The sequence below is a fragment of the Haemorhous mexicanus genome, chromosome 1, assembly GCF_027477595.1.
Source record: "Haemorhous mexicanus isolate bHaeMex1 chromosome 1, bHaeMex1.pri, whole genome shotgun sequence".
Taxonomy (NCBI): domain Eukaryota; kingdom Metazoa; phylum Chordata; class Aves; order Passeriformes; family Fringillidae; genus Haemorhous; species Haemorhous mexicanus.
In genome coordinates, this window is record NC_082341.1 from 57907277 (window position 1) to 57934571 (window position 27295).

Below are 27295 nucleotides of genomic sequence, written 5' to 3' on the forward strand. Positions count from 1 at the left end.
AGTGTGTTCCATAAAATTGGTGTGTAGAATAAAACACTCAAAGTAATTTTATTTTTTTCTTTTTTTTGGGTTAATAAGGGGTTTATCAGCAGATGTCGAATAGCTAACTGAAATTTTGGATCCTCTGAATGAGAATAGGCTCTGTAAGATGTCTTGGCCCCATCAGTCCCTAACCAGAGTCCAGGCCACCAGCAGGGGTGCAGGTGCCAGCAGCTGTTCCTGTCACAGGCAGAGCGGGGTGCTCAGCAGAGTTTAAGTGACAGTGTCACAAGGCCTTTAGTGAGAGTGAACTGAGTGATTTATCACAATTCAGCTTATGAGTTGCATAGTTCAATCATCTATCTTCATAAAACGCTGGTGACAGCCTCTACTGTGCATCAGAATGTTGCTAACCCAAGTATGCTGCAAAGATAATATGTTTTCAGGATTTATTGCCTGTGGGTCCTGTAATTACTAATTATGCATATGACAGACCACCTAATGCATAAAATGCAGCAGAAAACCTGCAATGAAAAATTAGGATAGCGGTGCGGATCAAGTTCTTATTAGAAATAAATTTATGGTAAGGAGGGAGATGAAATTTTCTTGCCCCAAAAAACCCATATTTGCATTAGGACTTTTTAATAAAACTGCAGAAAGGGGAAAAAAATCTACTAGGTTTAAGCTTTTTATTTTCCATTCTTGTCTCACTTCTTATTTAAAAACTGATGGAGTTATTAACACTCCAACAGGTGACTGGACAGAAAAAAAATATGAAAAGACACTGTAATTAAATAAAATTTATGAAGTGTCATTTTATTCCTAAGTATCACAGACAGACTAAACTATTAATTTCCTAGTCTTTTCAGATAAGACAAAATTTCTGGTAAAATTTATTTATTTTTGCCTACTACAGCAAAGACAAAATTAAATAAATATAAAGACATTGGTGAAGTAAAAAGCAATAATAAAGTGGTTATTACAATTGTGTGGTCAGCAAAGAGCTTAAAAAGCTTCTGAAATATGTGTAATTGTGTTGTGTTAAATGTGTGTTTTGTATTTCACTGAAAGAAAATTGTTGAGCTGTTAGAATCTATCATTATTCCCCTTAACAAAATGCCTGAAGGAAAAAGAAACAAAAAACAAAATTTCAGTCTGTGTACAACCTTCATACTTGAGTTAGAACTTTTGGCTTGAGTGCCTTCTTTAGAAATTTTAAAAAAATTAGTTCTATAAAAATCTATAAAAACTTTCCTACGCTTCAAACTGCTGGTCCTTCTATTCAAACAAAGATCAATGCAGATGCAGGAGGGGAGCTGCATTTGAAGGCAGAAGTTTGTTCTAACAACTTACTTGATGCTCAGGAGTTATTAATTTAGGTTGATTCCCTCACTGTCAGAACAGATTCAGTTATTATGAGTGGGTATAGTATATGTAACTTGAGTTGGGAGCAATATTTTTATCATGAAATCTAGCAGTAATGTTGACTGGGAAAAGTGAGTGCCTCTCCATTACAAGGATTTCGATTATCACGGGCTGGTAGGTGTGAAGGGTACTGCAGCTCACCTAATCCAGCTCCAGGAAAACTTGGGGTTTTCTGTATGTTGGCCTAAATTCTCATCTGGTACAGATACCTGGAAGTTCAGGTCTTCAGCAGAGGCATTTCTAGTTAGCTCACCATTGAGATTTCCTCATCAGGGACATTAACCCCAGCTGAACTCCCTGTACCAAAAGGACAAAGAGGTGTTTGTGTGACTCTTTAACACTTATAGTTTTGTTATTATTTCTGAGACATATGATTTTATACTTGTAATGATAACACCACAGTTTCAGATCTCTCAGTCCTCCTGACAGTGACTAGCAGATACTTGTATCACGTGCATGTGGGTATGCATCAGCATGTTTCTCCCGTGTCAGCTGGGAGCAGTGTTCTATGAATTATATTAACAGGGCTGCTCTCTTCCTGGCTCTCGTCTCTCACAGCCAATGGATTCATTCTGCATTTCAAAGGCAGCTCCTCTAGGACCCAGCAGTGTAACAGTGCTCAGCTCTGATCTCACTGCTGTGCTGAAAGATCCACTGCTGTGTGCCTGTACTTGAATGAACTGCCTTTTCTCTTACTGGGTGTGAAGTCATTCCTCATTTTCCAGGAGTCTGGGGAAACTCCACTGACATTCACAGTTCATCTAAGGCTGTGTTAAAGAACAGCAAAATAGGGCACTGTTTATTTGAAGAATAGATGGTCTGATACCTTTTCAAAGGTGTGAGGTTGTCATTTAAAGCATGTATTCCTCTTCGACAACCCCTAGTGAAAAATGCGTGTGAGAGGGAATGCTGCCATATCAAACTGGCAGGGAAGCAGAGGAGCTGGAGGCATTTTCAAGTTTCTTCACTTGAAACTTCTTTTATGCTGAAAGGCTGTTTTTATTAGATACTTTCTCATACATGAACACAGGAAATACACTCGTAAAGCCTTGGACAGAGTAATGGACAGAGTCAGAGACCAGGCCATCTTGGCACTGAGACCTAACTTGTATTGTCCAAAAGCAGTCTGTGAAAGGCAATATTCAGTAAAATGTAAAGCAGTCATACTATGCTAGCATTTTGAATTACGTTTATGGTTTTCTTGGAAAACCACTCTCTAAGATCCAAATATTTTTATTGTGTCTCCATTTGAGACAGAATATATTTTATGTTTACCTGCTCCTGTGCTCTTAACAAAGAAAACAAAATGTTTAATAACAATATTGTCCTGTATAAACTGGGCAAGAGGACATAGCCTCATGCTGTGCCAGAGGAAGTTCAGATTGGATATCAGGAAGAATATTTCCACTGAAAGTGTGTTTAAACATTGGAACAGGCTGCCCAGGGAGATGGCAGATCACTGGAAGTGTTCAAGGAACAACTGGAAAAGGTACTTAGATCTGTGGTTTGGTTGCCATGGTGCTGTTCAGTCAAAGGCTGATCTTGGAAGTCTTTACCAGCCTTAGTGATTCCATTAAAAAATAACTTTAGTTAAGAAAGTGGATCATTTGAAATTATCATTATTTTAAGACTTTATTGTTGTCCACTAAGAACTTTATTTTTCTCTGTCAGCTTTCTGGTTTTGAAAAGTATACACTACTTAACACAACAGAATAGTGATCTGTGGCAGCAAATACATGCAAACTATAGAGAAAATATTTTCTTGGAGCAAGGAGTATCTTGGACCTTTCCCTTGCAGAGTGCTATGGCAGGGTTTTATCACTTTTTCCTTAGGGATTCTGATAGAAGAGAACAGGCTGTTTTCTTTTCAAATCAAGATCCCAATGTCCAAAGCAAATGCTTCCAACATTTTACATCTGGCTCTGTCCTCAGTAGCCAGCAGTGCAGTACAATAGGAGTGAAGAACAAAGCAGAACAGTTCATGCTGAGACCTCAAAGTCCATGCAAAGTCGCTTGCACATGAGACTGGGGTTTGTGACTTTGGGCATAGTTTCATCTAGAGAAAATACAGCCCTCAGGCATGGAGACTTTTATTAACACAAAACAAAGTCCACTATGTGGGGACAACTGCAAGATTTGCTCTAAACCCACGCTTCAGCAACCAACTAAAACCACAATTCAGTTGACATGTAAACCTTCACCTCCACCTCTATAAAACTTTCTTTCGCTGTGCAGAGTTCTCTGCATTTTTTTTTTTTTTTTGCTCCAGAAGTGGTCTGCAGCAAGGTGAAGTCCAGCCTCAATGTGTCACTAGCCATCCCGTGGAAAGTCATTCAAGGAAAATCAGTTTTCATATGTTAGGTTCTAGCAGTGGGGTATTCAAGTTTAAAAAATAAAAGGTTTTAAATAACAAAATGTTTAATGTAGCTTGACTTGAATTAAAAAGAGATCATGAAGAAACACTAATGAAATGGTCATTGGTATTTGCTAGATAATGCCAACATTTATTAACTTTTTCTGGTGGGAGCAGTGGGTTTGCTTTTTCTACAGTTCATGCCTCTGGAACAGGCAGAGGTATGAGAAAATCCTTGTAAAAAGTGCTCTATTTCATTTAGAAGAAAAAATTGCAATGTTTCTCCTGTTTATTGTTAGGGCCCTATGTACAATGAAGACAAAACTATAAATGTATAATAAATTGTGTATAATATAAATATATCTATAAATAATTTGTGTATAATATAAACATAACGTCAAATAAATTGTATAATAGTATTAAGTTACAAAAGAGGGCTGCTATGCAAATTTCCTTTCAAAAACTCTGGAGCCTAGAGCTTTCTGTATCTTTAAGCAGGAGCATAATGAAAGTGTTACAGGTGCTGATTTGGAATTCTTGCCAAATGAGTGACATAAAAGCTGGTTTTGTGTACCACAAGTGATGAAGCTCAGTCACCTCTTCTCCCATCATTACTCCAAACTCTCAGTCATGCATTGATGACCACAAGAGATGCATTGAAAGAACTGTTTGGATATCTGAGACATATTTAGGCTTCACTTTGCGAGAGTATTTTAAGATGTGCACAGCTTTTATCCCCTTGAGTAATCTCCTACTAAAAACTGCTTTTTTAAATATTCTTGTTGATTCAGAGCCCAGGCTGGTAAGCTTGTCTCAAGCATTTAAAATATCAAAACAATGTTACACTTTATTTTATTTATTGGTCAGAAAATGTCGATGTCCTTTTAGTTCAATGGAGTTTTTTCTGCTTTTTCTGTACCTGCTTTTTCTTACCAACAAAACCCTCTGCACCGAGTTCTGTTCTGCTTGCAATTAAGTATGCTGCTTACACCAAAGTGAAAGTGTTTAAGTTGGGAACCAGTGAGAAAATCTAGGGAAATACCACTAGTCTGTGCTTCTGAATCTTTCCTGAATACTTCAGTATTGTGAAATTAAAAGTTACAGATTCACTTTCCTCCCTTGTCTGGAATGACTACTTATTTTATTTTTTATATTTTTTAGTCAGCATGAATGTGCCAAGAATAAGAACTTTCTCTGTCATGGTTTTGTAGGCATCTGGACTTGATTAGTCCAAAGATAAGACAAAATACTGATGTGTAGTTGCTCTATTCTTTTCAAATTTAACCCTTTAAATAATAAATATACAATAAATATAAATAATTGTAGTGATAAAAATGAGTTTCAAATTCAGAAAGGCCTTCCCAAATAAAGTTAAACAAAGGATAATAGCCACAAAAAACAAGTATCCTAAAGTTTCATAAGATGGAAAGTACTGGTTAGCTCACTTATCAAAATATTAAGATGCTTAGCATCTTATAAAAAAATAATAATTTGGTGCAGTATGGTATTTAGCAGATGATGATTGAAATTATAAAATGAAGTTAAAGATTTATAAGTATAATGATGTTTCTAAGATGTTTTACTTCTTATAATTTACAAGGAAAAAAGAAAACAATTTTTAAAAAAAAATCTGGAGTTTTCTTTTATTAAGTGTTTATGTGGGTTAAAGCAGAGTTAAATTGCCAGATTTGATAACGATTATTGAAATTGCTTGACTCCTAATAATAGAGCATATTTTGCATTAGCATGTTCCTAGTTTTAAATAAAAGTTATGTGGTTATTGTTCTTGGTGCTCTTCAATGTAGGTAAATGTCTTCAAGTCTCAGTGATGATGATTGTTGGGATATGGGGGATGATGCTGTAGGGTAATTACAGTGTTGCCAGCTAAAAGGCGGATAAAGCTACATGCTGCTCTGCAAATAGTTTTGTGGAGTTCAGAACAGTTATGTTAAATAATAATTGACATCTAAGTTAGCATTACAGTTATGCTAAATAATATTTTGATCAGTGATGGTCACTCATAGGTAATGAATGACCATTGCCTATTTCTTAGTAAAGATTAATCCAGGAGCCCTTCATGGAGGTGATTGCCATTGAGCAAGTGGCTTATGCAATTCCAGGGCACAGCTTGCCTTTTGAGAACCAACACTTTCTGATGTGATATTGACTGGAAGAGAGGAAGAGGGCAATGGCAAAAGTTGTGTTTGATCTTTAACAGCATTCTTTCTGCAAGCTGAAACACATGTCAATATTCTAATTTCCAAGTGTATGTATTTTCATGTCTAGGGCAAAATTTAACCATTTAATTTTATTTTTTTAATGAGGATAAAGAACACATGAAGAACAGAAGAGAGAGGAAAATTCTGTGCTTGAAAAGCACAAAGATAATGTCTCAGAAGTTGCACAAGTTGATGCACAAGTTTAGATGCACAAGCATCTAAGCTTAGAATTTGCAAATATTTTGTTTTCTGTCATTCATGTGCAAACAGTATCTTATCTGTTTTTATTACTTTTCAGTAAGAGACAGAACAAAAAGAAATCTTTATGAATTTGACCATTATATGCCAGGTTTATGGTTCATTGCATTAAAATCACTAGTAGCCAAGCCTTTTATAAGAATACGTTTGAATATCATAAAGGCTCTGTACATTGTAGATTTATGTATTTTTGTATTTTCTGTTTCCCACACAATAATATTAACAGTGGAAACAAGAAAATTACCTGCCCTTTCAAAAATGTGTCCTATACATATGAGGCTAGAGATACATATTAAGCTGAATTCTCATTTTTTCTCTTCCCGTATTAACTTGCAGAGCAAAACCAGTATAAATTAGATATCACCAACAGGCAAAATTGGAACATTTTTCAACTACTCACCTTAAAAACGAACTCTGAGCTTAAACATGGGGACAAAATTTACATAGCTGTTTTGTTTCTGTTGGAGAACAAGGTTTTCCATCATCAAAATACCTTCAAGGACTGCATTTTTCACTGTCTTATCTTACTGCTAATCGGAATAGCCAAAAAGTGAATAAAAAATTAAATAAAAACATATTTTCTGAATCAAAAGTCCTAAAACGAATTATATACTTAGATAGCTTATTGAAAAAACTATGTAAAACATTATTTTTGGAGGAGCTGTGATTTTGCTTTTCCAGCCTAAAATTACAATTAACTAAATACAGAAAAAGCACAGATCATGTAATTACATCTGGTGATTATATTTTATCTTTTTCTGATTGAATATTCATGGCATATACTGCTGTATATCTGAACACAGCTGAATGTTTCAAGCCAAACATTGTTGGCTTTCTTTCTTATAGTCATAAATATTGGGGCAAAGTTGTACTGGGTTGGTGAGGGATTAGCCAGGAATAACAATTACACCACCATCCTGAAAAGCGGTTCTGTCTGGCTAAAGTGAAAGCAATAACAAACCTTTCCCTCTGCCTTCAGGCTGAGTATTGAGGGCTTCATCTCCTAGTAGAATATGCAAGAAATTACAATCTAGAATATTTACTACAGCAGTGGGAACTAACAACCCATATGCAGCTGCGTTGCCTTGCATTGCTCCAGTGCTTCATGAAGATAATGATAATATTCTTTCCTTGTTTTCTTGTTTAAACTGAATTTTATTGTTTTCTTCATTTAAACTGAATTTTGGGTTACAGTTCTGCATCAAAATTAAGACAAGGTTCTGTTCTGATGTGGCAGATGTTATGGTGTTACCTTCAGAAGAATTTTGTCCATGTACATCAGTAGACTGTATAAGCTAGCACTCATTGGTAGGCACTGCATGGGTCAGTACCTTTTAAAGGAAGATTTGATCACACAAGGTTATCCATAGAAGAATTTGAGACTTTTGCTACTATAGTTTTCCCTGAGGCAAAACTCGACCAGATGTTATCTTTCTGAATTCTCCATTATGTATTAAACCCTTTTACTTTTTTAGTATTCCTTAATCTAGTTCTTCTTCCATGTCTGTAATAAGCAAAACATCTGTTTCTTCTTGTTCAATCAAAGTGCCTAACTCAAGAGTCCTACTTTTAAAATAATGTCATTTAAATAGAAAACCTACATAGAGAAAATGCATTTCATTAAGATATTTAATTTGCATATGAAACCATCTTTTCCAGAACTCAGTAGGGAATTTGTGGTGACAGCAATATGTATTTCTTTTTTTTTTTTCCTCTCAACTTGCATACCAAAAAAGAGTAAGAAGAAAAGGCATGTAAATAAATATATGTATCAGCTCAGATGAGGAAATTAAACTGCAATGAGAAACCATCATTGTGTATTTGGGATGTAGGTCATCCTAAACTTTCCAGCCAAAAATTCTTTTATTGTAAGGAGACATGATCTACTCTTACTGATGAGTCTTGGTTTACAGAAAGATTGCAGCAAGCAAAAATAATCCTTATATACATGAGGCTTGTAATAAAATATTATGATAGAAACAGGTCATGAAGTTATACAAATGTATCCCCTATTATATAAATACATAGAGTACATCATATATCCCAATAATAATGTAAGTTCCTGACAGAAATCATTGTTTCATTTATAAAGGAGGGTTAACACTACTACTGCTAATACACGTAAATGAAAAATCAGATAAAAACAGTGGCAGGGATAAAAGGTGCTTTTAGAGTTTTGACTGGGGAGCACAATTCTGTAAAGACAATAGTGAGTATTTGCTGAGTAGTAATGAGCAATCCTCCTTAGTATTCATCAGTAAACTCTGCAGGAAAAAAATGTACCAGTAAGTTTGCTTAGAAAACATAAAATTGTACAAGAATTTTTGAGACAACTTTGAGCCAGAACAGTTGGGAATATTACTGTCATACTGCAAATCTCCATGAGGATGGGTAATACCTTTAGCTAAGTAAACAGCCTTAATTTATGATTATTTTGTATCAATACACTGAAGAGTTCATAAAGTAGGAACAGTGTCATCTTTCAGGGTCTGACAGGAATGATGCTAACTTGTAGGGGCAGATATTTTTAACACAGTCAAAACAATAATGCTTCTCCAATCATGCCTCTAGCAAGCAGCTTACAGACAGCAGTGTGTCCCCTTAGTATGTCTTGCTAAATGCTGTGCACACAGAGAGAATGCATGAAATCACTTTTGCTCTTAACTTGCATCTCTCCTCCTGCTCTCTTTTCCTGATCTGCTCAGGAGAACCACTTGCTCTGCTCATCCACCTTCCCTCCACCTTCTTTTTGCCTTGAGTCATTGTAATGTTCAGTTTCTCAGCGTGCTGCTGGTGAGCTTGCGGGGTTTTCCCTTCACTGCCTGTGGGGACAGCACAGTACAAACACAAAATACAAAAGTACAGATTAAAATAACTGAAGTATTTTGCATGTCATGCCATATTTAACTTTAAAAACTCTTCTCAGTACTTTCAGTTCATTCTTTTATGAAAGAGTATCCTCAAGAGGTGAGGATAGTGAGCTTAGCCTTATTATATGAAATACAGTGAATTTCCAATTTCATAGCACAGTAATCTGTCTCTAGCTCCATCAGTTGTCATGGTGGGTTCTCTCACTCCCACTCCTCCACAGGGCAAGGGGAGAAAATAGGAGTGAGGAGTTCATGGAGTGAGACAAAGACAAGGAGATCATGTACCAATTACAGTCACAAGCAAAACAGACTTAGCTTGTGAAAATTATTTTAATTCATTACAAATTAAAATAGATCTAGGTAGTGAGAAACAAAGCCAATCATTAAAACAACACTATTCTTCCTCCTTCTTCTTGAAGCTCAACTTCCTCAGTCACAACTCTTCTACATCCTGTTCCTGAGCAGCACAGGAGGGGATGCAGGGGTAAAACCAGGACTCTGCTGCTCCTGCTCTCTTGAGCTGATGCTCTGCTCTGGTAGCCAGAGCCCATCCCTTCCCTGCTCTCTCTCTCCCTTGGAGCAGGCAGGGCTGTTTCTGCCCCCTTTTCCCTCACCTCTCCCAGCCTGGGGCTGAGGGGCTTGGCTGTGCTCAGCTGTGCACCTTCTTGTCTCATATGCCGCTGTGTCTTGGTTTCTGCACTGTCCCCCTTTCCAGAGAGTGTTTTAGATGTACCTCCCTTTATGATGAACAGCTCATGCCACTGCTTTTGTGCCACATGTTTTAATAGCCAATTCTTAATTTTTCTCCAGGAGTCTCTAGTTGCTGTTATTCAGTTCAATGTAATACTGAATACCTCAATAAAAATATAAAATAGATTTTTTAATATTAGGTTATCTCAGGCTGGAAAATTGGGGTTCTAGGTATGTCCTGATAAGCTTCAGTTGTAGTAGCACATGCTGTAACAATTTTGGTTTGAAGTCTATAAATAATTGTGTCTTTTTCTTTCTTAGTTTGTTATCAGTAAAAAATAATTTTATCTAGGTTATAATTATATGTTTTTCAGTCTCTTCTTTTTCAGGAGTAAGAAAGAGAGAAAGAGCTTACAAACAAAGAAAAATTCCCTCATATTTGGTATATTAGGTCTTTGTTCTTATTCTAGATTGAATAAGCTTACAAGCTTCAGTAGTAACATTTCTTACTGATAGATTTTCAAGATGTTTCTGCCGCTTTTATTCATACTAATTAATTTTCTGAGAATACTTTGAGAAGAGCCCCCTATTTTATTTCACAACCTGATTCCATATTTTAAATAAAGATGTGAAAACACTAGGGAAAAAAATATTCATCAAAGGTTTAGGTACACCTCTTTGCTGTGACTATTGTTTCTTCATAGAAGGTAACATTCTTTTGAATATTTTGAGAAGTTATGTTGCATTATACTTCTGCTGGCATTTTGCTTTCCACTTAATTTTAGTGGAAACAGCTTTATTACATTGCATTGTTTTTATTTTGGCAAATGACATTTTGCTAAGGTGACTTTATCTAGGTGGAGGAAATATTGCTTGTAGGAGGTGCCAAAACTTGCAGTTTGCTTTTACTACAGCATTTGCTACTCACTTGCTGACCCAGCATAACCTGTCTGCAGGTTAGTAGTTAAATGAGTAGAACAAGCCAGCACCCTTTGGCAGTTCTTAATGTGCCAGGCAAACTGGCTTTCCGCCAGCTGCTGGAGACAACATTAGAACTATAGAAATTCTGTGGGGTTTAAAAGATCTAAATGAATGAACAGTTCCATCTGCTTCACTGCTGCCAGTATTTGGAGGGTGGTGCTCCCATAAGATTGTGGGATTTTCAGACATTTGCTGGTTTTGAAGTTCCTCTGTGATAATGTCTTCCTCTGTCTTCCTCTATTCTGAGTTGTCCTACATCCCAATTAGCTGTGAATTCACCACCTACATGAGCCTTTTCCCCTCCTATTTTTCCTTTCCCTCTCTTGGAAATATCTAAAACAATATATGCCTAACATGAGCATAATGTGCCCTTTGGCACTCTGACTGTAGTTAATGGATGAATCGAAATCTTTTCCTTCTGAACTTAATCATAAAAACAATTAAGACATATTCTTTACTAGCAAAATGCAGAATAAGGCCTTTTGATAGGAAAGGTGAGTGATAACATCTGTAGTTAGATACTGTTATGCCTGTGAGCCTGGACAATTCAGTAGTTCCAAGACTTGTATTTATGACATAATGTGGATTTATTTGTAATTGTCATTTTAATAGCAGTACCTCATTATCCCACTAAAATTATATCTTTTCTGCAGTAACCTTTTGTAAACCTTATATAATGAGCCTGTGAAAGAGGCACACAGAACACTCAGAGACAACTAATATTGGAGTAAGTAAAATGTTGCAATGGTTTTTTTGTTTTTCATAGGCTCTGGTCTCAATGATGGGCAGTGGCATGAAGTTCGATTCCTGGCTAAGGAAAATTTTGCTGTCCTCACCATTGATGGGGATGAAGCTTCAGCTGTTCGAACTAACAGCCCTCTGCAAGTCAAGACGGGAGAAAAATATTTCTTTGGAGGTAAAAAAAAAATCAAAACAAATACATGCCTAAAGTGCTGTTGTCTTTTAATGTATATAACAGCTGAAATGGAGTTCAGGATGTAATTCATTTATGTGTATCTTATTATGGGGTATAAGCCTAGGTGTACAATACTAAACTTAATTTCACTTTCAATCTAACTTGGAATGCTTTCTCAGATCTCTGAACATTTCAGAGAAAGGGGACTCGATAGTTTAAACAAAAGGCACCAAGTGGAAAAATAAAATTTTTAATTTTAAAATCCTAAAGAGGAAAAAAAAGAAATCATTGTTCAGGACAGGCCCTGATTTTTTTACTGGTTTTTAAGCTCTATCATGATTGTGAATAATTTAAAAGCTCTCATAGGTGAAGCCTTAGGCTGTTCAGTATTTTTGTTTGTTGACAGTCCATTTACTATAAAAGGAGTGCTTAAAAATTGTGCCTTTGATATTTATTGTGCTTTGTCTTCTATATTAGCATTACGAAAATCAAAAAAAGGCCATCAAAACTCTTGGATTTTTAAAACTGACATTTAAATCTCTATATTAAAAAGTGTCTTTGTGCATCAAAAATATTTTGATCCAGAAAAAATGCAGGATGCACTTTTCAAGTGTGCCACACATACGAGGTTGAACAAGAATTCTTCAGAGAGAGGACACAAATTTTAAAAGCAGAATTTATCAGTGTTAAAAATTGATTTCTTTAAAACTTACAAGGTGCATGTCTAAAAAAAATAAAATATAAATGTGATACTACAAATATTCATAACGTTACCCAAGGAATGGAAAATTTAGTGTTACATGAATTACTCTAAATAGAAAGGGAAAACAGTAATTTCAAGGTTGTTTGCATTTCATTGTTACCAAATTAAAGGTCTGTCACAAGAGTTAAACTTCCTGTTGCTGTAACATGCCTATTTTCCAACATCCATAATTCAGCTAATACTGTATTTTTAGCCTATTGCCTCAAATAAGAGTTCTAGTATAGCCAGTTTCCACACGCTAAAGTGTGAAAATTATTTTGTTGTCAAAACATAGTATGTTCAATTTGTCAGAACAATCTGTGACATTCTAATTAAATGACGTTATTAAGCACACATGGGAGACAATGAGAAGAAATGCTGCACATAATACATCAAGTGTAAAATTCTGTTAATTTTGATAAGCAAAATCCCCAGATCACTATTACATTTCTGGAGAGAGATTGATTGATTTCTTCTGAAATGTCTTTTACCTCTGTTTCTCTGTCTTTGAGGGACAGATGGACAAGTTTCTCCAGGTAGCTTTTATACCCTTTCTCAGTCAAAAGTCAGGTTGATTTGTTGTCATTTCAGTTGGGTTATGAAATTTGCTTGGTTTGTCATTGCTGACCTGCACTTTATAATTCCACCGTTCTTCCATAAAAAACAAGCGTGCATGCAGATATTGTTCTAGTGGGATATGGAAGTCAGTCATGAAATCCCTGAAGTCTCATTCCCACATCTGTTCATGCAAATACACAGTCCTGTTTCACAAACTATGGGGTGTTTGTCTTTCCTTGGTATCTTTTGTCCTCTGAAAGGTCTTCTAAAGTTATGTCAAAAGAACAATGGTGTCCTAACCATCATGTCCCAAGTTTATTTCAAAATCTGCATTATCAACACTTTCCTCACTCACATAAACTCAGAGGCTGTGAATCTGAGGAAGCTTAACTTATAGAACCCATTTATAATATTATGTTCCCACATGAATATTTATATATAAATGTATGTTATTTACTTATGTATAGATAAGTTATATATTAAAGACTGCAACTTAAAGAAAGTCTTTTGGATGCATGTTAGAAACCTAATCTTTCTATTCATGACATGCATCTTATAAGGCAAAGGTATTTTTCTTCTGTTCCCTCCAAATGTACATGCTCCTCCTTACTTGTCTTTAGAAGCACTCCAAGTCATGGCTTTAAACAAATAACATTTGCAAGAGGATGTAGAGAAGGAGAATAATAGGGAACCTCAAAAATTTGGGCCAGGTGGTAATCAAAGATGTTCTCATTAATTTCCTTGGGAATAAGTACAGATAAGAAAGCATCAAACACTTCTTTGCTGCAAATACACATAGCTGATTAGGAAATGATGGTTTCTTGAATTCAGAGGGCAGTAGCCATCTGTACAATCCTAGATGGCTGGCAGAAATAATTATCAATTTTTGGTGATGTTTTCATTGTGAAAATGAATCTAGATTTCTTTGCTACAGAATTAAATATTATAGTTACAGATACCTACACTGTTAAACCTTTGTATTATGAAATATAAACATATATAACAGATGCAGAAGATAGATGATGAGATTTAAAGATATCAGTGTTATGATATTCATCCAATCCCACTGCTATATTTCTTGACCTTTCAAAATCCTGAGAAAACTCAGTCCATTGAATTTGTGTTTGGAGAGGTTGTACAGCATTTCTAGCATTCTCTGAACACTTTGGTGGCCTACTTCATCTTTGAAGGAGCTACTATATGTTTGTAAGTGTTTGTCCTCCAAACTTTTCCTTTCTCTGATTCCAAAATAAGTGAGCCTCTTTATTTTCCTGTTTCCTGATGTCAATACAACAAATGTATACTATAGGCAATGTTATTGCCTTTGCTGAAGAAAAGATTTAGAAGTTGCATTTCAGCACTGCAGTACAATATTTTCTCAAAAATGCTTGTCATTGACCAGCACAGCCAAATTTTTACAACACATCCACTAACATTTGAATAAAGGAGATGTGGAAATCAGAATATTTTGTGACTTCTGCTTGTAAAACTAACTTTTCTAGTTTTGAAAAACTAGGCAACTACTTAGTACATTTACTAGTAGGTAAATTTTAAGAGTATTATTAATTTTTCTGTCAGAGAATATTATGTTTCTTACTGTTAAAATCTTTTTTCTCCCTTGCTTTGTGCCTCTCCAGTGCCATCTCCCAGGGGTACTGAGATCCTCCCAAGGGAGAGACAGTAGTGATGTTTTATTCAAGCCTAAAGAGTAAGGGGAAGCTGTGTAAGATGAGCCATTTCTGTAGATTGTGTGAATGTGGGAGGGTGGTTGTTAATTGCCTATTACCCTTCTGTATAACTTGTTTTCTGCCCGCTGGTTTTATTTTCCTTCTTTTCCTCTCTTGAATTTGTGTTTTTGGGAAGAAGTGAACTTCCCTTCCCTACTAAGCTCTAGAAAATGATGTTTCTTTGTTGTTTCCAATTATCTGCATAAAACAAAGAAACAGAGCAGAGGAAGTGAATCACAGAGTGAAAATGAGTCCATTAACCTCATTTGCACTGTTGGAGATAAAGGGCTTTTGTGAAGCATCCTAAGCCTTCACCAAACCACCTAATAGCTGCCTGATGTCCATAGGAAATATTTGATTAGAGACATAATCTCAACTTGCTTCTATGGCATTTCTTTTTAATTGTGTCTACTTTTCCTCTCCTTTTCACTGGCTCAAGGATGGGAGATTTTTTAGTATGAGTGCTAAATTTTCATTGAGATCAAAGATATGCTGTGAGCATCAGTCAATCCACTCTGTGCTGCTTTTTCTGACAAGCAAAGATGAAGGGAATATGAAGTAAGTTTCCTATGGGACACCAGTCTGAGCTGTATAGAAAGTCCTCTCTTTCTCTGCAAAACACATGAAGTCTTGTTCCTGGAGTAGAATTTGTTTTGAAAAGTTATGTTGGTCTAAAAATCCATAAACTCAGAGGTGATGGAAGGAGGAGGGAATTTTAGGAAATAAATTTCCTTCTGATGTTTCACATTTCCTGGACTCTTCTGTGAATGTTCTCTTCTTAAAGATCTTTGTGTGGTGTGTCTAAATTTTTCATTGTTACCCATTGTTCTAATTGTGTGGATATATTGTTATAATTGTGAGTTGTTTTCATTAACAGCCATTACAGTCATGGCCATAGTTCCTAGGTAGTGTCACTGGCATTTGAAAAGCATCTGAAGTATCATAATTGAAAGTATTATCAGATAGGAAGGGGTCACTTTGGGGGTTTTTTTGAGTGAGGGGGCATCTTTCTGTAGCTCAAATTCAAATTTGTTCAGCAAAACCAACACTGAGTTTTTAGGTGTCACAACAAGTAAATGAGACCCAGCTAATGGCAATTCATGTTATCTGTTACCTAAAATATAAAAAGCCCCCACTGTCTTCATTCCTGCAAGTCTGAAAGTTCTCACATATAAAAAGTAACAATGTTTGGTTGAATTTGTACTTTTGCTGATCTTTTCTGCAGATTTTTTGTATGTCAGGGCTTCAGTGTTGCTGCCCATTTGTTATTTGTGCTGGTTTGGGTTTTCTTTTGCATGTAAGACCACAAGACAGGATGCTCAAATTTGCATTTCTTGTGGAAAGAGTCTTGAGTGTGTTTTGAAATCTTTCTTCTCATGATCATACCTCTACTGTAAACTCAAATAGAAGTCCAGGAGGAGAACACAGTGGAAATTCCAAGTAACTCAGGGTATAATGTGATTTTTGTGAGTCTTCAACATTCATCTTCAGGTATTCTCCCAAGTCAGACCTATGAAATAATGGTAAACACATGAAATAGAAATAAAAGAATTGGAATAGGTCATATATTTTAACAGCCCTCATACCTTGGGTTGTTAAATCTGGAATGTTTATACGTCAATATACGAGCAAAGAATGCAGATATGCACAACTTATAAACATGAGCAAAGAAAGAAAGTGCTTGTAGCAAGTAAAAGAAAAAATTAGATGTCAGGCAATTATAAACCTCTCCCTGGTATTTAGTACATGATTGAAATTCTTTATTATTTCATCATTTCACTTGTACTATGAATGAGGAAACACAACTGAGTTCACACTCCCTTTATACAACTGACAGAACTGAAGGGATTCGGTCATCATTTCCCATTAACTCTTTGAGATTTATGCTTTTCTCATAATTTTAAATTTTTGTTTATTTCATTCACATAGTTTGAAGGTTAGAAAAATGAGACCGAGCAAAATATGGTGACTTTCTGTGGTTAATTTTCAGTAATGTCAGTGATGTCAATATGCCAATCCACCAACTCATTTTATACAAAAGTACAAGCAGAAATACTGGAGATAGATTGATGTCCTGAAAAAAAAACAGGTGCAGGCAGAAAGCTGGTACAATGTGCAAGCAAATAAAAGATGAAATGCACGGTAATGGCAGTTTAGGAATGTATGTATGGGGGCATGAGTCTTCTGGAATAACTTCAGCTTTTGAGTAAAGGTCTATTAAATATGAGAAATGTCTATCCACTGAAATATAAATGGATGAAGTCTTGAAAGGTGCTCTCCTTGTTACAACATAAATCTCTTGTTAAGCTGAAGATTTTAGCCACAGAATGTATATATGGAAGTTTCTCAAAAAATAAAGCATAGGAACTTAATCTCTTTTACTTTATTTTCTTTGAAGCACTAAAGCAAATGTTTGTGTGCAGCAGAAAAGAGAACATCAAATTTTTCAATACATGTGCTTTACCCTTACTGTCATTTAAAACCAAGAAAGAACAAAGAGTGAGGAAGAATATATACCATAGAAAGTAAACCTGCCTGGATAGGGGAAGGACTAAATTGCATTTATGGAATTCTAATGTCTCTAACTCTGTGAGTATATTATTTATTTCCTTTTTCATTAAATATAGTCATCATACTGTTCCCTGAGTCTTAATCTGAAGCAAATGGTTCCAGTCTCTTAATATATTCCAGAAAATTAAAATAAAAATAGGGAAAATTCCCTATCTATTACAGACCTTGACTCAAAACTGAAAGGAAAATTCTTGTAAAAATTATCCACACCACTTCTAAAGGAAACACTTTTGGAGAAGGAAATTTCTGTTGAAGACCCAGAAGAAAGGTATTGGAGGCACACTCAAAAGTGGCAATGATACCTCTATTCCATCTGGCCTTCCTTTATTAGGTCAAGCAACAAGGTTTTTGGTACCAGTAAGTGAAAAATATACTGGCAGAAGGGGAAGGGTAGGCATTTCAAGAAGCAGTGAAAGTTGGTAAGAATGTTAACCAGTGCTAATCACTAGTCAGTACTGATTAGAGCTCTGTGGTTTTAGAATACTTAAAGCAATGTAGTGTGTTGATGGCATTAGGAATCACAAGTATGTCTGCATGTGTGTCTTGAGTTGTGATGTGAAAAACAAACACATATGCCTTTCTGTTGTGTGAAAACAATCATACTTCTAAGTAGTGGAGAATGCTAATTAATGTTGGAGTAACACTTCCACCAATTTTAACTATTTCTCAAGGGTATCCTGGCTAGGTTTATGCATGTGCTTGCTGTCCACAGCCACAATTCAACAAAACTACACAGGAAAAAAAATAATAGAAATGAGAAAAGGCAAATTCCTGGTGCCACCAATAAGTCATACTGTTTTCAGAGGCTTTCCTTTCTTTGGGGAGTGACTTACTGATGCTCCTCAGTGGATTTTCCATAGCAAAATCTGTGATATTCCTCTTTAAAAATCATAGGATCCTGGAATCACAGAATGGCTTAGGTTGGAAGGGAAGATCAATGTAGTTCCAACCCCTCTGTCCTGGGCAGTGGTATGTTCCACTAGACCAGATTGCTGAGACCCCCATTCAACCTGGCCTTAAACACTTCCAGGAACAGGGCATCCATGACTTTTCTGGGCAACTTGCTGTAGTGTCTCACTACCCTCACAGTAAGGAAATTCTTCCTAATATCTGACCTAAACCCCCTCTCTTTCAGTTTGAAACCATTTCTCCTCTTTCTTGTAAAGGACCCCTCCCCATATTCCTTGTAGGCTCCCTTTCAGGTTCTGTAAAGGTGCAATTAGGTCACGTGTAAGCCTCCTATTTCCAGGCTGAAAAATCCAGTTTTCTCAGCCTTTCCTCATGCAAGAGGTGGTCAATCCCTCTCACCACCTTGGTGACCTCCCTTTTTCTCCCACACCTCTAAACATAAGACATATTTTTAGTCATATATCAATATTTTAAGTATTTAAATGAGCACCTATTAATATTGTAAGCAACCTTAGGCAAAAAGTTGCCTTAATGCCATTGATTCTGGTGAAATTCACACAACTGTCTCACTTTTCAGAAAAACCTACTTATCTAAATGATTGTGAACATTAATAACCTTTGAAATCTGCATTAATGAGTCATAAATGCATAACAGGAGAAAGAAAACCAGATATCACCAAATAAAGTGTTTCTTAAAGTGGGAGACAAAAGAAAAATACATTATTTAGAAAAGGCCTGCCTGACTCATATGGCCTTGAGTGGAGAATGGATCTCAGTGCTGATTGTAAATTCTGTCACATATATGAAACCTGATTGGAGCTCCAATTATAATTACTATCTGCTGCTTCTACTATATAAGCAAGCTGCGGGTAGCCCTTTGTGTCTAGGGCTGCCAATTAAATCCTTGCATGCCTGCAGTCCCAGGTTGTTATCACCTTCTACTGAAGACAACAAATCTCATCATATAAAAGTAGCAGTCTACAGCTCTAACAAGAACACTTATTAGTGATGCTTTTGTAAATCATGAAGCAGATTTTGAAGTCTTATATCTTCCAAAGAAAGAGCTTTATTGAATCTCACAGTCAGTGGTATAGAGCTGATTTATCTGCATAAATTGGCAAAATGGAACCATGAAGCTGAAAGAGAAGGTTTAAACACTTTTTTTTTTTTCACTTATCAGCTAAACACTGAACTTACCTGCATGGTACCTTTCAGCAGGAAGCACAAAGTTAGAGATGGACAAATCTTCAGTGTGGATTGCTGGTGGAAACTGGCTTGCTTCCCAGTTTGCATTAAATTACCTTATAAGTGTCAAAGTGTGTCTGCTTTGAGTTTAATTTGGGGTAGAGAAGGTTTGATAATACAGTACTGAATATTTAATATTGATTATATCTTTAGGGGGGAATTTGTGATTAACCAGTAAATTGCTAGAAAATTTTTTCATTATGAAGTTCTGTCAAAGACATTGCCATTCAGTTTATTCACTGAATGGCCACAATCCTTTGACCCTTTTGTTTTTTTGGTTTGTTTTTTTGGTTTTTTTTTTTTTGGGTGGGAGGGGGCGGAGTTGGATTTTTTCCTTAAGAGAGATAAATACCTCTGAGATAGAAGTAGTATAAATACTAACTGTGAAGTTAAAAACATACTGTGTTTATAAATGAAGAAAAGAAATATGAGACTTTTGAGCAATGATGGTCACTGTCAAGGTTATATTGCAAGCTGGAGAAAGGAGAAGCTAGATTTGTTTCCATGGCAATAAAGAATACCCTTAGTCTCTTTGAGTTCATTGCCTATCATACAAAATGCATGCATAACTCTACTGAGAGTCCTGAGAAGTGATTTTACAGACTTTCTTCCTCTGGAGTGAGACCTGCATGTGTATCATTTGATCTAGTCCAACAAATCCAAGTGAGATTAGATGCTGTGGCTAGTAATATACAATGACTGAAAATCCTTTGGTAAGCAAACTTCTATTTATCAATAAAACCACATCAAATAGCAGTGCTGTGTGCAGCAGTGTGCATGATATTTTTGTATTTGTGTAGGAAGTATTTTGCTTTAATCTCTAACAGCCAAAATACTCTCTAGAGGGCTCTAAGGATATTTCCTTGTGAATCTTTTTTTTTTTTTTCCGAGTAGATGATGAAAAAAGAAGCACTCTCTAGTAGTGCTTGCAAATTCTTCATCTACTCTTCATACCTTTTATTGTTCTTACTGACCAGACTTCCTGAAATATTTTCCATCTTACTTGACTTTTTTAGTCAGTTTTTTGAAAACCAATTTTTGTATTTGGTTCTGTAAGTTTGCATATTTCCATGGAGCTTCAGAGTAAATGGGGTTTTTTTTGTAATTACTTAGGCCTTTCATGGTTTCACTTGCATCATGATAAAATGGAGCAGTATTTTGGAATAAGATGTTCAGATCCCATATTCCCATGATTTTCATTCATAGGAACAGGTTGCACAGAGTCCATCCTCTTGCATTTTTTTATACTCTCTTATTTATGCTCATTGTCTTTGCAATTCATGTTCCCCATTGACTAGATAAAGCTTTTCCATGTCTTTTTTTTTCTGATTGCACATTTACTATTGCCTCTTATTAAGAACTTGGCAAAGTACAGGAGAAAACACAACTGTAAAGGAAGAGCATTTCATTACTTGAATGTCTTAAAAATCATGGGGTGAGTAACCAGTACTCATGCTGATAATGACTCAGTTACTCTGTGGATGCTCGATGAAAAACCTTGAGATAGCACAAAGATAGAATACTGCATATCTTGATGCATGTTGAAGAAAGGTCACTGAGGAATTATACAAGTGGAATAATAAATGAAGCTTAAATCTTTCTGAGAATAGTTGGGCTCTTTTTTGTCAGTTATATATTCCTATTTCATTTTAAATGAGATTTTATTGTATTTATGATCTCAACAAAAGTCAAATAGGACAGGTCATTATAAATGCAGTGAGAGATCTTTTCAAGAATCCTACAAATATTAGCAAAAAGACTGTAGTCATATCTCATGTTAGTGGCCAGAAATATAAAAATATCAAATCCACGTATCATTTGGTGAAGTGGAATTCTTGTTTAGTCAATGACTGCTTTTGATATGTGCCATCAGCCACTGGGATGGTTCTACAAAATGACACAGCCACATGTGCATACATGTGCACTCATTACAAATGTGTTCAACATTTTCATTTTATTTAGTGCTTCAGCATTTCAAAGTTCAAAATAGGATGCCAAATCCATTGTTGGTACAGTTCACCTGCAGGAAAAATTCCTGAATGTCATACAAGCATGAGAAATTTGATGAGTTTTATATTTGTCTCTCTTCCATGCTTGAACCCACAGTAGGCAAGTACTTAGTAGATTACGCTATGTGCAAGGTTTTTCTAGCTTTTCACTGATGACTTTCAGAGTTATACTCAGGCACTGTAGCTGACACTCAAAAAATTGATTTGGCTTGCATACATGTTTTGTATAATTAATATTGTGGCATCCAAATGACCCAATAATTTAAAATTAATAAAGACAGATCTTCACAAGTCACATTTGATTGAGAAAGCAGAAAAGTACTGCAACCAAGGACCTCTGTGGAAATTTTGCAGTAAAACTTTCCTTAATTGGGTCAAAGGAGTTTGCCATGATTCTAATATCTTTTGAAAATATTCAGAATAACTCTGCCATTGCAAATGTATTAGCAGTTAGTGTAGATTACATTCTGTTCTTTAGTCGAGTGTATTTGAGAAAGACTCTGACTAATGAATGTATTCTCAGCACATCATTACAGCGAGGCAGCTATCCAAGTCATTGTATTTCTCCTTTCAGATTTGTTTTCACAGTCAAGAACAAATGTGTGTGCAGTCTGATGGAATTTCAGAATTAACTCAGATTTTACTGAGCTGAAAAAAAAAAGTAATCCTTTAAAGAGGGTGATACCAACATTCAGAGAGCATTCTTAAGTGATTTTGTTTCATCCAATGTCTTTTTTACTCTTTGAAGTGTGACATACAGAGCATTCTTCCAATTTTTCATGATACTGCTCTGAAACTAGTCTCATTTAAAAACTTCACTCCATTTTCTGCCTTGCTATTTCCGGAGATGCAAGGGTAGGAAGAATCTGATTATTAGCAGTTTCAGAAACAGCCTAGAGTTTCCTGGTCTACAGATCACAATGATTGGGACTCACATTTCTAATCCTATTGATCTGCAGTTTCATTAACTTTCAACATCTCAGAAGCTTGCAAACTGTATGTAAGATGCTCTTGCATAGTGAAATAAATAGAGCATTTTGTTTTCATCATAAGCTTAAGACTGTTTCAAAAATACTTTGCATATAATGAAAATAACAGAGGAATTCTACAAAGGGCATGGATCATTCAAAAATAAAATTAATTAGGAATTATACTGTTATGTGTGAAGGGTTTACACTAAAAATATATATTGGAAAGAAAAAAAACCATATGCCCAATTTTAAAAAGAGTTGCAGGAGTGTATCCCATTCCCTTTTCCTGCATCCCATTGTCAGACCCACTAGAGGGGGATGCTTTATTCTGCATTTACTTTATAAAGGTATTTTAGTTTTCTGCTTCAGTTAAAGTTTTTGTTCTTCATTAATGCACCCTACTACTCTTAAATATATTGTGTTACAGTGAACCACCATTTATAGTTTCTTAATATTTATGTTCCATTGTTAAAATTCCAATTTCCTAAACATGCTTTTTAACATAGTGGAAGCATTTTGTATTTATTATTTATGGTGAAAAATTGTAATTCTTATCTTAGTTAATAGGATAATAAGTGTTTATTTGACTTTTCTTATATCTTATTTTCTGGCCTAATTAAAAATTGAAAGATAAATGTGGGTTTCCCTCTTATGCTGTTAAAAATCTACCTCAGTGGAAATAAAGCTGTAGAGATTTGGAGAGAATTCAATATATTGCAGCATGGCTGTGTGTGACCCTTAGCAAGCTATTTAATATCTGCTGTTCAGTTCAGCTACCTACAAAATTGCATTAAAAGTACTAATTTGAGGGTGACTAATTAAAAATTGACTTTGGACAACACAATTGACTCTATTCTCAGTACTAATGTATTACTTATCCTTGAATATTCAAGTCCTAGTTATTTATTACTACAAATAAATATTAAAAGTTTATTTTAAGCCCCAGTCATATATATGAATATATAGTCATATATTTACTGAAAATGGTTAATGTTCTTTTATCAGTTTTGAAATTTGAGCTTTTTTAAAAGTAATACTGCATAAAAAAAAGAAAAGTTCTATGAAAAAGCATACTGTTTGAAATGTTAGTTTTGTTTGTTAGATTTAGAAAGGCGTTTAATGTTTTTTGACCCATTTTAGAAAGCCTATGTACTTTCCAAACATCATGGATTGCAAATGACATAAATGTATATACACATATGTATACAAATTTGTGTGTATATTTATATATACATATCAATCTAGACAGATAGATAGATATGAGTATATGTGTGGTATAAAAACATCATAATTTTCTTTCCAGTTGCAAAAAAAGACCCAGCTGTGTAAAGGGCAATTTGATGTGACTTGTGGTTGAACCCAAAACAGAATGAACAGAATTGCTAATATAAGTTCAGTTTGTGAAGTGAAAAAAAAGTTACTTATTTACTTAGTGATAAAATTCAGAAATAATTAATTAATATAATGAGTTACTAAAATAATTTTATAATCTCCTTTATGAATATTTTTTTTCTCCAAGGGAAACAGTTGTTGCATGAATTTCTTTTGATAAATTACTTAGGGTTCCACTTAAATAAATTACAATCTGAGAGACTTATTACTAGACTACTTTAAAGGGTATTTGTAAGTCAGTTTAGATTTATGACATAATGCAAATCAAATTTTCAGTTATTGTTATTGATACTAGTGTTATTAAAAGTTAATCATCTTATACACAAGGGATAAAGATGACAAATCCAGGAATATGCTTTGAAGATGCACTGAAATTAATATTCTTGAAAGAGTAATGTGACTGAATCTTCTTGCTTATAGTATGTTTTTGACAAGCAGTACAGAGATTATTGAAGAAGATTTGTATTAATAAAATATCTAATAATATAAAAAGAGTGCTGTGTTCAAGACTGAAATAATTTTAGGTAAACATAAAATAGAATGAATTTTTGTTTTACTAATAGACAATGACAACTTTGTTTTAAACTGAGAGAAGGCTAATTTTATAACCTAAGGGAATAAAATAACAGAAAATACATACTTTATAATTTCCTGACAGTTTCTTCTTTCTACTAAATAGCAGTTTTATACAGAGACAGTAATAGGAATATACTTCATTATTTCATTTGCATTATTTCACAACCTATGAAGGCAGATAAACTTAAAGAAAAACAAAGCTTATATTTGTTCTAAGGGTTTTTGTGTCATGGACTTATATATTTTCATATCTCAAAATCATGTTTGCAAATTGATTGATGGTGGTATTAACAGCCATGAATGACTTCAAATGTGCTGTATTTGTATTGTGTGTTTCAGTAATGAAACAGATTTAACCTTAGCAGTTGCCAAGGGATGCACCTTTATTTTACCGTGAGGCTTCATGATGTACTGGTGCTGCCAAATTGCAGAGAATCATTGCCAAAATATGAGAGATACATGATGAAGTAATATTTGGGAGAAGAAAATAAGCATGTAATACTTAAAATATCACTTTGGATTATATGAAAACTTACAGTCTTAAAATGTTCACTCTTGCAGCATAATAGAAACTTCATTAAATTGCTTAAAGCTTTCTGAAAAGTGCTTAGCTTTGTGATCAGAACACTGTCCAGATTGTAAAACAGAATACATTCTGTGGAAATAAGTGATAGCTTTCTTATGAACTGTCTTACCAGGTCAAAAAGAGCAAATTCTGTGTTTATAGGAACAGTATGATTGAGGGGATACACACCACTTTCTATCGTCGTCTAACTTCATGCCAATGTCAGGATAAGACATTTTTAAAGGAGTGATTAGAGGGCCAGGTTTTTTATTATTTTACTGCATACTATGTATTTGCATTTCTTTTAAATAAAATTTTTACTTTTTGTGAGACCTGAAGTCTGAAAGATAAAAATTATTTTGATGCTTAATCAGTCTGTCTTTCAATGTATCTTGAAAGCTGAAGGAAAAGTGACTCAAAATATTTTGTGATGTGAAGGAAGTTGAACTCTGCAGATGCCAGTACCGTATGTTTGTGCACATCTGAAATATAGATGACAAGAGCATGGACACATCACATTTGGGGGTACATAAGATAATCAAGGCTGTCAATGGTAAGTTGTTCATAATTTCCAGCAAAATCAGAGGCGGTGTCCAGGGTACCTGGTAATGGTGCCATACCATTACACATTTGGCAGCTGTCTGTAGTATGGTTTGAATAATGATGAGTTAGATGAGTCCTTTCTCAGACTCAATTTTCAAGCAATTGAGACATCTTTTTCTTGCTTATATTTAAGCCTGGATAGTATGCGCTTATAAACCTGCATATTCTGATTTCTTCTCCTTCGTTATCTGGATTAACCTGTTTATAGAAACATATTAAATTTTTAAGTAATGGAAATGCATTTTTGAGAATGTGTCTTTAGCTCTTATTCTGCCTCGTCATATTATCATGCTTTTTTAACCTGGGACTGCTTACAAGGCCCTGAATTCCTTAGTCAGTTCCTTAGTCAGAATCCTATCTACTGTTCTCCTTCTTACTTGCCTTCCCTCCCCATGATTTTCGACTCCATCCTCCTCCCCTGTTTCCCAACATGCTGCTCAGTATCACTCAATCAGGGTGAGGAGATGAATGACTTCCTTGGCAAGAAGAGAGCATGAAGCCTGAGCACAGTGCGCTCCAATTTGTCTTGTGTCGGAATGTAAAGCAGGCTCTATCACCCAGGCTGCCAGGCGAGGGTGAGGGATGGTGCCTCTGATAGGTGTATCATGTTTTCTCATCTCTGAGAAAGCTAAATGAAAACATAAAGTTCTCAGGGACTGTACAGGGGTACGTACTGATAGCAAACTGCTTCTGAAACTAAAACTTAGGTCCACACTGTAGTGTCAGCATGTCTTTGTTTTAAAAGGGACAAAAACTTTGTATTTATAATCATGAAGAAAGCAATTTCCAGGCATGTGTCATACATCAATATAACTTAAATTTAAAATGTAAAATATATTACTGAACTATTCATTTCTGTTTGGATGAAGGAAAAATAACTTCACTTTCAGGTAAGCATACCGATGCACACACTGCCTATTGGAATTTCAAGTTACATTTTGGTGTATGGGTCAGAAGGACTGATGCTAATGATGGCCCAGAATTAAAAGTTCACATTTTTTTCATGACAGAGAAGTCTGCATGAAAATTAGATGGCAGAGTGTAACTAATCACTGCAAACAGAGTCTTGTCACCAAACTTCCTAAATTGACTTCTCTCATCTATCTCGTTTGGAGTTTTTTCCCCCATGTTTCCTTTAACATGTACTTTCCATGTAATTTTAGTCCATGTCATCCTCTCTCTGCCTTTAGGAATACTTTTCAATCCAGGCTGATTTTTGGCTCCTTCTAAAAATGTGTTATAGCTCCACTTAGTAAAGAACTCTGAAAGATTTAAACTGAAGTTGACCACTTTGGCACTAGCAGGGTTTTTACTAACTTCACTGTAGTGAAAAATCGTGTGGGAAGTGTATTGGAAAACAGAAATATTGTTTAGAATCTAAATGGAGCAGTTTCTCCCTGTGTCTATTTTTATTGTTCTTCCAAACAAATGGACCAGGACAGACAAGTCATGATGGCTAATTGCACTATTTAGGGGCTGTATGACACCTGCAGTAGGGGCTATTTCCCTAATAAATTCTAGACAGCTCTGAAGACCTCAGAAATAATTTCTGTACTGCACAATCACCTACCACAGAAGTCCTTTAACATTAAGGCAAATACAGGCTCAGCAAATAGAAAAAGAAGAGAGCAAGAGATTTTGCACATGGGAAGAAGGTTTTCTGTGCAGAAAGCAGTCTTTTGTTGAGGGGTAATCTTAATAAATCTAGATTTCCTCTTTCCAACTCTTTTCTTTTC

At 35.2% G+C, this 27295-nt stretch overlaps 1 protein-coding gene across 1 annotated transcript in view; it reads left to right on the forward strand.

The window, feature by feature from the left end:
* The window catches only part of CNTNAP2 (contactin associated protein 2), a 1014330-nt gene that overhangs the window by 554671 nt on the left and 432364 nt on the right, over positions 1-27295 (forward strand). Inside the window, exon 9 of the mRNA XM_059850210.1 lies at positions 11542-11691. Coding sequence (XP_059706193.1) covers positions 11542-11691 — 150 coding nt within the window. The remainder of the gene's footprint in view (positions 1-11541; positions 11692-27295) is intronic.